We start from the raw sequence: 13,145 nt of genomic DNA, 5'->3' as shown, positions 1-13,145 counted from the left end.
CACCCAGCCCTGCAGGCAGACAGCCGTGCTCCGTGAGCAACAGGGGCCATGTGGGCACGACCTGCTGGAGGCGCCCACTCCTTGGAACTTCATTGCCCAGGCAGCTTATCTCCCCAGGTGTATGTTCCTTCATACCCACTCCTCTGTGACTCACCATTGCCTGTGGGATGAAGCCCAGGCTCCGCCCAGGCCTCCTGGGGCCTAGGCATTCCTAATGGCCTCCTGCCCCAACCTTGGCACATTGGATGCAGTTCCCTGAACACACCAGGCTCCCTCTTGCCTGGGAACCACTGTACACACCTTGCCAGCCTCCACTCCCTGCACCTTCACTATGACAGGTCCTGCACTTTCTTCAGGACCCACCTCAGGGTTCATGCCTGGGCCCCAACTTAAAGTCCCATGTACTCCCCACCACGATTCCTTACTTCAGAAGAGAAAACCGAAGCTCTGAGAGGATGGGCAGCTTGGCTGTAATTGCTTCCAGCTCATCATAAGATAGGGCCCCCCCTAGACCCCTGGGACCCTGCCACCCATCTATCTAGATGCTCAGAGCCTCCAGTGCAGCTGAGGCAGCGTGTCTGCCCCTCCCAGCAGCCACGGGGCAGGTCTCAGGCCCCGGCAGGAATTCCTGGCTTCTTGGGAACCCAGCCCAGCAAAGGGCAGTGTAGCCTGTGGATTCCAGCTGACAATTCTTGTGCTCTGCCCCTTTCCCCACCCCCGAAGAAACCACAGTATCAGAGCAGAAAGCTTTTCCCGTCCTCTGGGATTTCTTGAATTACCCCAACTATTTTAAACATTTTTTATTTTCTAGTTTTTTAAAATTCTTCCCCCTCAGCCTTAAAGTTGTAGCATATTTAAAACTCCATCAAAGCACTTACCAAATAGCCTTGGGAAAAGAAGGTATTTTCCCTTTCTCTAGGTAGCCCTTCACAGGGTCTGTGCTCAGACAGATCCACAGGATGAGGACACCCCAGGAGGATGGGTCCATGGAGGAGGGACCATACCCACCTGCCTCCAACTAGGGGTCCCTTCTGCCATGGCTGCAGCTCATAGGGTCAGAGTTGCTAAAATAGAGGGACCCTAGTAGGGAAGAGGCCCTAGAGTTGACCCAATCTAGGGATGAAGGTTTGTGTCTCAAACGCCAGCTGCCTGGGGCTGGAGCTCTGTGTTGAGAAGGCTTCTGAGGCTTAGCAGGAAAGAGGGCTGGGACTGGTTAACAATGGCTGCCCTGGGACAGAGGGTCAGAGGTCCTACAGCTGCATCGTTTCCACCATGGGAGGACTCAGATCTGGGCAGGAAAAAGACTGGCCTAAGGTCATCCAGAAAGGTCAGCAACAGATCCCATTTGGAAGCCTGTTCTCCCAGGTACTAGCCCAGGGCTTGTCCCGGGGAGAGCAGTCAGGACCAGTAACATCTCTTGAGCACCTCGGGCTGGTCACTTTACAACATCATTTCATCCAGTCCCCAGTGAGCCCATGCTGCAGATGAGAAACAGAGTCACTGAGGCGGCATTGTGGATGAGAGGGGCACTGGGGTAACACGAAGCCTGCCCAGGCCTGCTCTAGCAGTGGGTCAGCAGCGTCTCTGCTGCTTGAGCCTGAGTTCCCCACCCCTCCCCAGCAATCTGCTGTGACAGCAAATGTGATTGTGGATATGATCACATAATTATATAAAACCAATGTGATGGAGAATTTTATCATTATTATTGTTGCTCACGGTGAAGGAGAAGAGTAGCTGTTTACTCATCCATCTCGTGATAATGCAAAAGCCATCGTTTACTGAATATATGCCAGGAGCTGTTCTAGGGACTGTACATGTATGTGTTAACTAACATAATCCTCATGTCAGCCTCATAAAGTACATACTAGCATGCACTTTCTCTTCCAGACAAGGAAACTGAAGCCTTGCGAGCTTAAGTAACTTTTTGCTGAGGTTCCACAACTAGTAAATGGCAGAGGCCGATTTGAATCCAGGCCATTTGGCTGCAGGCCATGCCCTTAACAAGCTGTCTGCTGCCTTTGCCATGGTGCGTGTGTGTGTGTGCGTGTGCGTGTGCGTGTGTGCGCATGCGCGTGTGCGTGTGCGTGTGTGTGTGTGTGCGCATGCGCGTGTGCGTGTGCGTGTGCTCAGTCGTGTCTGACTCTTTGCGACCCCACGCACTGTAACCCGCCAGGGTCCTCTGCTCCACCCTGCCATACTGAGCACCTATTGTGTTCCAGATTCTGTGCGGGTCTCTGTCCTTGAGCTACTTCCAGCACAGCGGGGAGAAAAGGGCCAGCCAGGCAAGCTCAGGAGTCCTGGGTCCCCCTGGGGCCGTCAGGTTCTCCTGCAGACCCCGCAGCGGATGCCTCAGGCACAGTTGGGAACAGATGTTAGGGCCAGAGGTTAAGCACTCACGGCTGATGATTGATGACGCTGATTTACAGCCTGAAGTGGTGCGTTCTGGGGAGAGATTGGACGGGCCAGCCTGCTCATTACGATAACGGTGGTTCCCTCCTTCCTGCCCACTGTCTGTCCGCATGTTCAACGTGCCTGGTTCACACACTCGGTCGCCCACCGTATATTTACCCTCAGGGGGCTGGACAGGGAGGCATCTGGACCGGGGCCGGGCAAAGGCAGGGGAAAGTGTGGACAGAAGAGTCCAGAACAGAGGGGTGAGGTTGGGGAGGGGCTGGTGAGAGCGGCCTCCAGTCTTCGCTGTCTGACTGTGTGAAGCTCCCCTGAGCTTGCCCCTCATCAGGAAGGACCAGCTCTCCTCACAGGAAACCGTCAGGAATTTCCCCGGCAGGCCTCCTTCAAGCCGCCCCAGGTAACGAGATGGGCAGTGAGGACGTGAGAAGCATGAGGTCAGCACGGCTGAGGGAAAGGGAGCAGGATTTATCAGGATTCTAGGCCTTCCCAACTGTCAGGCCCCCAGATTGGTTCAAGATGGCAGGCGAGGAGGTGCTACAGAGAGTGGTGAGTAGAGCGAGGCAGGAGCAGCGCTGAGTCAGGCCCCGTCTGCAGAAGCCCCCTCCCGCGCCTTCCTGCCCAAGCTGGGAGGGGTGTGCGGCTGAGGGAGGAGGCAGATGGATGGGTGGGTGGTGGTGTCCGTGGGAGCCGAGATCCCCGAGACAGGGGCCAGGAGGGACTGGGGCTGAGAGGCAGGGGGCCCCCAAGAGCCCATTCAGAGCCTGGGTCTCACAGCCTGGCAGCGAAGCCTGCGCCAGAGGCCCCTCGCCTGACGGGCCAGCGCCTGAACGGGAGCCTAACTTTAAATGAACTTTGTCTTGGTGTCATTTGGGAGGACTGATTAGCTGCCCATTGCATGACTTTTGGCAAATTACTGAAGTTCTTAAGACGTCATCTTAAAATGAGATCATGTTATCGCCCCAGTTGACAGTTGTTGAGATGCTTGAACTTGATGGTGTGGGGAAAGACCTTGACGTATAGTATATTCTTAATGAATTGTTGTCAGTAATAATGCATTTATTGTAGGAGTAGAATTTCACCGAATATAACCCTTCCATTGAACGTCTATCGCTCTAACTCTAGGCCAGGGCTGCAGACTGCTTGGTCTACACACTGCGGTGCCATAGTCCCACCACTCCCTGTCATCATCCCCTGCCAGGCCACTCATTCTGCTCCCTGCTGTGCCACCTAAGGCACTGAGCTTGCAATCCCTGCCCTTGTCCTGCTCAATTCCTGGTAATAGTCCCCTGACTCGCAGGCCTGGGACCCCAACCACCTGAGAAAGGAAAAGTTCCTCCTTGACCCCCACCCCTGAAAAGAGTGTGGTCTGTTTTCCAGTGGTCCTCATGAGGTGCTGAGAGCATTGAGTGTGGATCCAGGATGACCAGAGTGACACTCAGAATATAACGGCTGAATACCTGATGCAGCCTCAGTGCAGCTCAGGGCCCGGTCCCCAGGTCCACAGAGTCCTCCCAGGGCATCAACTTGAATTGATTTCTGGGAAAATGATGTCAATTTCTATGAAAATCGGTAAATGTGGCAGATTAAAAAGGGGGTGCAAATTGGCCCCATTTTTTTCAGATAAAATAGGGAACATCAAAAAATTGCAACTCTTGGTGTGACCTCCTCAGGCTCCAGTCCCAGAGAAGGGGCTTGTTTTCCTCTCTAATTCAGGTTCCTTGTGAAGGTCTTTGGGAAGCGCTGGCCTTGGTCAGTACTCTCAAGCCCTCAGTGGGGTCCCTGGAGCAACATGTGACTGACATGTGTCAGTCATGACACACGTTGACCCCCCTGTCCTGGGCAACGTGTGTCCCCCATTTGATTCATTATCCGACCCGTCTTCTTAACAAGGGAAAGACCTTTGGTAGTAAAAGGTGCTCCCTCTTGCAGGCATCTTCCAGAGGTTTAGAATCTGAGACTCGAACATGGCTGACACCTGTGCTCAGTCGACACCCTTGTACAGTGTACATCCTACACAACCGTCTGTGGCATCCCTTTTCCCAGGTCTCCCAGGCCAACCTGCCATCCAGCTAGCACAGCCATCCTGTCTCTGGAACCCCTCACGGCAGACATCCAGGCTCTCCTCGCACACCTCTGGGGAAGAGCAGTGCATTTTCTCCAAGGGCAACCTGTGACCCTACCACAAATCTGCCTGTTAGAAGGAACAGCCAGGTCCATCTGCTTCTCTCAGGCTTCCCTTCATCCCAGGGTCTCTGTCTACTGGGGCTACATGGAGCAAGCCCCTTCTTTCCCAGAACAGCTCCAGAGATTTGAGGCGGCTTACTCCATTCAAATCTGCCTCTGCCTCAGTAAACACACACACACACACACACACACACACTCACAGGGTCCAACCACCCCACACCTCTGACAGCCCCATGTCAGTCCACCTCTGTGCTCAGCATGGACCTCAGCCCCGCATACAACCCTTCAGCTGCAGCATGAACAGAGCACAGTGGGGCCATTATCTCCCCCTGTCTGTGCTCCTAACCATCTAGGAATACAATGCTGGTTTCCCTTCTTGTCTTTCTGTCTCCATAAGCAGGCACAGTTCCTGGGGTGACCACAGCCATCTCTAGGGAGCGGCCAAAGTCCAGTGATAATTGTTTGCTTCCCTGCAGGCATGTATCCTGGCTCCATCACCCCCCATAATGGGCTGGCAGCAAGCATCCTGCCCTCTATGCATGATGTCCCTTCCAGGCACCACCCACTGGACGCCACCACCAGTTCCCACCACCATCTGTCCCCTCTGCCCACGGCTGAGAGCACCCGGGATGGGTATGTATAGCAAGCCAGTCCTCCTCTGGGACAGCAGATGGGCACCTGCATGGGTGGCAGGTGAGGGCAGGCGTCCCGCACACTAAATGGTTGTTACTGATAATGAAAGTAGCCAGCATTTATGCAGCACCTACTGTGTGTACCAGATACTCACTGGGCACGATTTCCTCCTTGCCTCATAGACATCCTAGCTGGTGGATGATATCACGGGGCTTCCTGGCACCTCACCTCGTGCCCCCTCGCCTCCCCAGTGGGGGTGGCCCCGGGAAGGTGCTGCATCCCCCCTACCCCTGACCCTGACCCAGACCCTGTGGGCTGGGCTGCTGCACCCAAGCCTTCTTGGGAGCCTCACCCTGACTTCTCTTTGGCTTATACTCTGTGTTTGGTGAGCAGATTATTTGCCCCTACTGCCCACTCCATAGATGCCCACCTAGGCCTTGTCCCCACTTCTGGCCCTGCAGCTGTGACCACTGGCCGGGGCTGTCCAGAAAGCTTTACTGCAGGACCCCTGCAGGAAGGGGGCCTTTTCCTCCATACAATGTGGTTCCCTTTGTGGTCACTTAATCGTCTAGAAATGAAGAATGTATTAATTGTTGGCTTCAGCAATACGTGAACTGTGAACTTCCAGATGTTCAAGCTGGTTTTAGAAAAGGCAGAGGAACCAGAGATCAAATTGCCAACACCTGCTGGATCATTGAAAAAGCAAGAGAGTTCCAGAAAAACATCTATTTCTGCTTTATTGACTATGCCAAAGCCTTTGACTGTGTGGATCACAATAAACTGTGGAAAATTCTGAAACAGATGGGAATACCAGACCACCTGATCTGCCTCTTGAGAAACCTATATGCAGGTCAGGAAGCAACAGTTAGAACTGGACATGGAACAACAGATTGGTTCCAAATAAGAAAAGGAGTACATCAAGGCTGTATATTGTCACCCTGCTTATTTAACTTATATGCAGAGTACATCATGAGAAACACTGGGCTGGAAGAAGCACAAGCTGGAATCAAGATTGCCGGGAGAAATATCAGTAACCTCAGATATGCAGATGACACCACCCTTATGGCAGAAAGTGAAGAGAAACTCAAAAGCCTCTTGATGAAAGTGAAAGAGGAGAGTGAAAAAGTTGGCTTAAAGCTCAACATTCAGAAAATGAAGATCATGGCATCTGGTCCCATCACCTCATGGCAAATGGATGGGGAAACAGTGGAAGCAGTGTCAGACTTTATTTTTCTGGGCTCCAAAATCACTGCAGATAGTGACTGCAGCCATGAAATTAAAAGACGCTTACTCCTTGGAAGGAAAGTTATGCCCAACCTAGACAGCATATTCAAAAAAGCAGAGACATTACCTTGCCGACAAAAGGTCCATCTAGTCAAAGCTATGGTTTTTCCAGTGGTCATGTATGGATGTGAGAGTTGGACTGTGAAGAAAGCTGAGTGCCGAAGAATTGATGCTTTTGAACTGAGGTGTTGGAGAAGACTCTTGAGAGTCCCTTGGACTGCAAGGAGATCCAACCAGTCCATCCTAAAGGAGATCAGTCCTGGGTGTTCATTGGGAAGACTGATGCTGAAGCTGAAACTAATACTTTGGCCACCTCATGTGAAGAGTTGACTCATTGGAAAAGACTCTGATGCTGGGAGGGATTGGGGGCAGGAGGAGAAGGGGATGACAGAGGATGAGATGGCTGGATGGCATCACTGACTCAGTGGATGTGAGTCTGAGTGAACTCCAGGAGTTGGTGATGGACAGGGAGGCCTGGCGTGCTGTGGTTCATGGGGTCACAAAGTGTCGGACACGACTGAGCAACTGAACTGAACTGACTGAATCCTTGGGAAATCTTTTCCTTGCAAATGAGTAGAGGGAAGCCTCACAGCCCTTCCCCCTACCCTTCCTGCTACTTTTGCTCATCACCAGCAGGACTTGAGCAAACTTGTCCCCCGAAGCCTGATCCCATCACCTTCCTCCTTCCCTGTCCTTCCTTTTCAAGGTCAAAGCCTTGGCTTTGGCCTTGGCCTGCTTGTTCCTGGGACCGCTGGCCTGATTTCATCACCCAGTTTGTTGTCCAGGGCTTCTCCTGCTACTCACTCACCTGTTCTCTCAGTGTCCAGTTGCTGATGCCCTGGTATGGGGCCACTGATTCCCGCAGCCCTGGTGAAGCTCCCTGTGATAGACCTACAGGGATTTCCCACACTGGGCAAGTAACTCTCTGGGAAGAAAGAAGAGGCTGTGGAAAGCCGGAGAAGAACCCAGTGCAGTGGGGGAATATGTCAGGGAGGGCTTCCGGGAGGTGATGCTATGTGGGGCCTCCAAGGTTAAGTAGAAGTGGAGAGGTTGGGAGGAAGGGCAGGTGTGGTGAGAGCTCAGTGTGTTCTGGAAGCTGCACCTTCATGTGGGGTGACCTCAGGAGAGAGGTCACCAGGGCCAGACCACAAGGCCTGTGACAGGGCTTGTCTGCAAGGTGTTGAGCAGTGAGCAAGTCAGGTTTGGGAATGAGAAGACACAGCTTGCGGTGTGGGGCTGGACTGCAGTGTCCACAGCGAGTGGATGGCAGCCCAAGCCAGCGCCGGTGGGAGGGAGGAGGGACCCCCAGCAGGCGAGAGTCCCATGGAGTGAGCGGGACTTGAGGACAGTCTGGCTGGGTGGGGAGAGGAGAGCTTGTCAGAGCGGAACCCGTGGGCATGCAGGGAGTGCCCTAGGTGTTCATGGAGCAGGGAAGGCTGGCTGTGATGCCAAAGAGCCACAAAGAGGCAGCCTGATGGAGTACCAAGGGGAACCCAGAAAATCAAGTCTTCCTGGAGCCTTAGTCTGCTCTTCTGTAAAATGGGCATTAGAATACCCTTCTCTGTGGAAGTGGTGAGGGTCAGGTTCACATGCCTGATACTGTGTGTGTCAGCTGGTACAGGCTCCATGGACACCAACCTCCTGTCCCTCCCTCACCCACCCACCCACCGGCTCAGGCCACCTGCTCACCCAGCCCCCAGACATCTCCAACCAAAGACAAATAAACCACAGAAGCCTTTCCCCACTCGGGCCTGCTCACTCTGCTCCGCCTCATTCATCACCTGCCTGCTGCCTGCGTAAGTGCCCATCAGGAATTCCTGCAGCGAGAAGCAGAGTGATGACAAGACTGAGACGGGACCCCCAGCCCGCCTGGCCACCCGCGCCTGCGGGAGCGACAGGCAAGCCATCCCCACCAGCCAGGCGCCCAGGCTCCCCCGGGGCTGCCTGAGAGAAGGGCCCTCATGCCTGACACCAGGACCGGGCCCAGCTTGAATGGGTTTCTTTTTTCAGCCCCTGAGAAGAGGAGAGGAAGGGGGGAAAGCCTTCAGCCTCCTTTTCCTGCCAAAGTCAACAAGGAAGGCCACTCGTGGCTCCCTGGCGGTTTGCTGGGACGTTAAATAGCTTGACAGAATTATCTGATTCACTCAAAAATATGCTAAGAGGGCCTGACTTCATGACCAAATTTATTTACCCTGGCTCAGAGAAGACGCCCAATAGGGTGGGTTTTTTTTTTTTTTTTCCCTCCCCAGCCATGTACGAAGTATGAAGCCCTCGTCTGCCAGGCCAGTGAGGTTTTTATTAATTTTTATAGGTTCCAATTGAAGCAAAAATATTTGATTTAGGGATCATTTGCATGACTCAGAAGAGGCGCTCCAGACGATCCTTTTTCCTTTAGAGTTCAGGTAGAGGGGTAGAACCTCAGCCTCCCTGTCCATTCGGAGAGAGTCGTGTTCTGTTTAATTTCACTGGCTGTGAAGGTGGCAAATGTGAATTTATGGCAGGTTTGAGACAGGAAAAACAAACTTTGAAAATGCATGTTTTTTCCCCTTCAGATCTGGTTCTCCTTAAGTCTGCAGTGCTGTTAATCTCTGGATTTTGTAGTTGAGTGATTCAGAAACCCATTTGTTAGTATTTATCAGCTGTTTGCTGTGTGCCAGGCCTGGTGCTGAGCAGGGAGTGACTGAGAAGACCGGGCCTGGCCCTCCCCGCGGGGTCTATCCCAACAGAGGGGATGGACAGGAAGTAGGGGCAAAGCTGGAGTGTGGGTGCCACCATGGGGTTGGCATAAGACGGGAGGGTACCACGCAGCAGGCTGGAGGGAGGAGGAGCCACCCTCCTGGCCACACCTGGGCTCAGCCTCAGCCCGGAGAACTGGTTTTGAGGACACGTGGCTTGTACACCGCCCTCCACAGTTTATAGAGCACAGTTGTAGACCCACTTGATGACCCTGTGAGAACAGGCTTAGAAATATTAATGATGGTGATGATGGCGGTTAACTCATGGAGCCTTGAAGAAGATCATTTCATTAACTTCAGGAGGCTGGCCTTACCTCCAGTGTCTCAGATCCTGGCCTGGGGACCAGGGTCCCGATGTGGAGGCCCTCCTCTGCTGTCTTCAGCGCACTCACAGGGGTGTGCGTCCCAGACATTGGAATGACGACAGTGCAGCGTCACCACAGGGGCAGTGACAGCAGGAGGCCCATGTTAGAGAGGGCAGATGGGGACCCTGCAGAGCTACAGATGTGAAGACCACCAACCTCTCCCCAGATCTCCTTTCTCCGTTTTGAGAAAGACACTGATCTGTCATGCTTCCTCGAGTCTTAGAGGGTGGGCAGGGACAGCATGGCTAGCCTGGAGAGGTTACATGGAGCTATGGCAGTGAGTATATGGGGTATTCTGACATGAACAGTCCAACATAGCCATTAATGCAAAGAAGAAAATAAAGACTCTGAACCTCCACACTCTCCGTTTTTCTGCAGTCATTGCACATAAGTAGTTCAGAGGCTGTGAGCCTTCAGCCCAGGGTCCCCCTGACCCCAGGGTCATTGTGGTTCGTGTGAGCAGACCTCAAGGGCTCAGGAAGGCGGCGCAAGGAAGGGACCTGGTGTCCAGTGATGTGCAGCCTGGTTAGACATCCTGCTGGGGCTCAGCTGGATTCAGGGCTAACAACTGTTAGCCACTGTGGTCTTATTTCAGAATGTGAGTGTCCTTTAGGCTCTGTACAAAGGGAGGTGGTGAGTCCCCCATCACAGGATGTATGCAAGTGGAGGAGAGATGGCGAGAGATGTAGACAGAAAATCCATAAAAGTACACCATGCAAGAGACTAAAGGCCAACTTGGACAACAGGCCTAACTGCTGGTTTTCCTTCCTTCATCTTGATGATAATGCTGATGATTCACAGAGAGGCTAAGAATGTTTCTGACATCATACTGATGCTGTGTCTACATTGCTTTATTTAATCTTACGCTCACCAGAACCCATGAGGTCAGTGCTGTGTGTCTGGGACTAACTCGGACAACCTCTATGAACCTTGGCTGTCTCTCTTCTCTCCAGGTTGGGACCTGGCCTCCTCTCGCCCATGGTCAGTCCACTGAAGGGGCTTGGGCCACCCCCACTGCCACCATCCTCCCAGAGCCATTCTCCGGGGGGCCAGCCCTTTCCCACGCTCCCCAGCAAGCCGCCCTACCCGCCCTTTCAGAGCCCTCCACCCCAGCCTCTGCCCAGCCCTCAAGGTAAGCTCTGGTCAGGATGGAGGGGGCCCTTTCCAGATAACCCAGTGACTCCTGCTCAGGCTGCATGAGAGGAAGGAGACACTGGCCCACAGGGTGGCAGTCAGGTACCTGGAATGATGGCTGGCACCGAGGGTCGTGGCTGGCACTGAGGGTCACACTGGGAGAAGGTGAGAGACAGGTGACCCGGTTTGCATCACAGGGGGGTCTCTTCCAGGAGCAAATTTGTCATGAGCGGTGAAGAAGAGTTTGTCCCATCCACCGGGCATCAAAGGGAGCATCGTGGGTAGCAGTGGCTGGGGGTGGGGCGGCTGGCTCTTTGGAGGAAGTGTGAGTGACGGGGTATCTTAGAAAGGCACGGAGGATCCAGAGTCCCTGCCCTCCGAGCACTGCTGGCAGGTGCAGCCACGTGACAGTGCTTTGCCCAGCTCGCTCCAGGGTAGGACCCCGGCACCTCCTCTGGCCTGGGGCTCTCTCCTCCCATTCACACCCACCAGGCCACAGGCCAGTGCGGGAGGCTGAGCCGCACGGGGGGACGGCCCCCTCCTCCCTCTCTGGGCGTTTTCCCTCTGAATGCAGCCCCTGCCGCCTCCCCCTGCAGGCTACCAGGGCAGCTTCCACTCCATCCAGAATTGCTTCCCCTATGGTGACTGCTACCGGTCGGCCGAGCAGGCAGCCAGTGGGGATGGACTGGCGGGGGAGGCCCATGGCTTCAACCCCCTGCGGCCCAATGGCTATCATGGCCTTAGTGCACCTTTACCTGCCCCAGGTAAGCCTCTCCTGCCTGCCTCCTTCCCACTCCTGTGCTGTGTGCTTTGCGCATGTTGGGATGGAGAACCCAGGGAGAGGGGAGGGCTGCACACAGCCCAGGTGGAATCGGGCCCAGAGCACAGGGCCTGGTCCGAGTAAGAGCATCAGAAGCAGGGTACGGAAATTCCCAGATCAGCCTCAGGGCTCAGATCCAGCTGGAAGCTACAAGGACTGGGCAGGATGGGGGGCACCAGCCAAAGGGGAGACTGGTACCCAGTCCCAAGGCCCTTTGGGCAGCTGTGGGCGTGCAGCAGGGGGTGGAGGGATGGGCACCAAGGCACAGCTGAGCACACACAAACCTGTGGGTCATCTGCATGTGAGCCTGTGTGTCCCTGCTCACACACACATGCTCCCAGGTGTGCACATGTCTTCCTTCTCCACGTGTTTGTGGGGCGAGTCTGTGTGGGCACGTGTATGCATGTGCGTGTAGGGCCAGCACGGGTGCTTCCTGGCAGTGTGAGCGCCCTGTGTGTGTAAGGAACTCCCTGACACGTGTGCTCCACATCGCGTTTGTGCTGACGTTCACACCCGCTCTGTGCACACATGTCCTCCTCCTGTGATCCCTCCTTTGTGTGTGTGCACACATGTGAGTGCATGGTTGTGTATTAGCAAGTTTGGGCCATTTCGTATGAAGGTGCTTGTGTGCAGGTGTGTGGCTGTGTGTTTAAGAACAGTATACTGTTCTGTGACATGGACACATGTCACACACGTACACCAGAGGCAGGTGTGAGCCTCACCAAGGGTGTACTGGGGGTGGGCGGGAGCGGGGGAACACGGACGGGTGTGTTCTGTTTGCTCGCATGTGGATTGGTGCGAGTTCTCCAGCCTGGACCCTGTCCCCCACATCCACAGGCTACGAGGCCCTGGCCGAGGCCCCGTGTCCCACCACGCTGCCACCACAGTCATCTGAGGACGTCGTGTCCAGCGGCCCCGAGGACTGCGGCTTCTTTCCTAATGGGGCTTTTGACCACTGCCTGAGTCACATCCCTTCCATCTACACAGACACCTGAATGCTGCCCATACCTGCCCGCCCTCCACTGCCGATGCTACCCTCCCACCTGCTGGCTGTTCCCGCCTTCGGGGCAGCCAGCCGGAGCAGCCAGGCCACTGCTCCCCAGAACGCGGCCGGGTCTGGCCACGAGTGAGCCTCTAAGCCCCAGCCAGGCGCTCAGAGGTGCCCGTCAGGATCCGTGACCTGTGACATCCCTTGACTGTGTCTTTCCTCTTGTCTCCCCAATGGTTTTGAAATCACAGACCTCGTGTATATAAATTGTACAGAACTTGTTTTCCATTCCCCTGCCAGTTTTATATTTTTGGTTTTACAAGAAAAACATTAAAAACTGGAAATGAGACTTGGGGGCTGCTTTGTGATTCAGCCTAGAGGCTGAGACCAGGAGAGCGGTGGAGGAGGGCGTAACAGGGCAGGGTGCGGAGCCCAGCTCGGTCCCTGGCTTCTGTCGGTGGGAACCCCGTCACATGGTCCCGCCACGTGCTGTGGGCCTTACGGACACCAGCACTGGTCCCAGGACGTCAATGAAAGGCAAAAGCTCTTGCCCGCTGGCAGGCAAGCAGACCAAGGCTGGGAATGAAATT

General features: G+C 54.6%; 1 protein-coding gene across 3 annotated transcripts in view; it reads left to right on the top strand.

The window, feature by feature from the left end:
- GLIS1 (GLIS family zinc finger 1) overlaps positions 1–12,904 on the top strand; it is a 259,845-nt gene extending 246,941 nt beyond the window's left edge. For all 3 annotated transcript variants that reach the window (XM_086389186.1, XM_086389196.1, XM_086389191.1), the window contains 4 exons: positions 5,073–5,229; positions 10,567–10,745; positions 11,344–11,511; positions 12,405–12,904. In XM_086389186.1, coding sequence (XP_086245312.1) covers positions 5,073–5,229; positions 10,567–10,745; positions 11,344–11,511; positions 12,405–12,562 — 662 coding nt within the window. In that variant the 3' untranslated portion in view covers positions 12,563–12,904. The remainder of the gene's footprint in view (positions 1–5,072; positions 5,230–10,566; positions 10,746–11,343; positions 11,512–12,404) is intronic.
- Positions 12,905–13,145: the final 241 nt, after the last annotated feature.

This window comes from Bos grunniens, chromosome 3, assembly GCF_055505025.1.
Source record: "Bos grunniens cultivar Pamir isolate PY7600 chromosome 3, Bosgru_T2T1.0, whole genome shotgun sequence".
NCBI lineage: Eukaryota > Metazoa > Chordata > Mammalia > Artiodactyla > Bovidae > Bos > Bos grunniens.
This window is presented reverse-complemented; position numbering and strand designations above follow the sequence as displayed.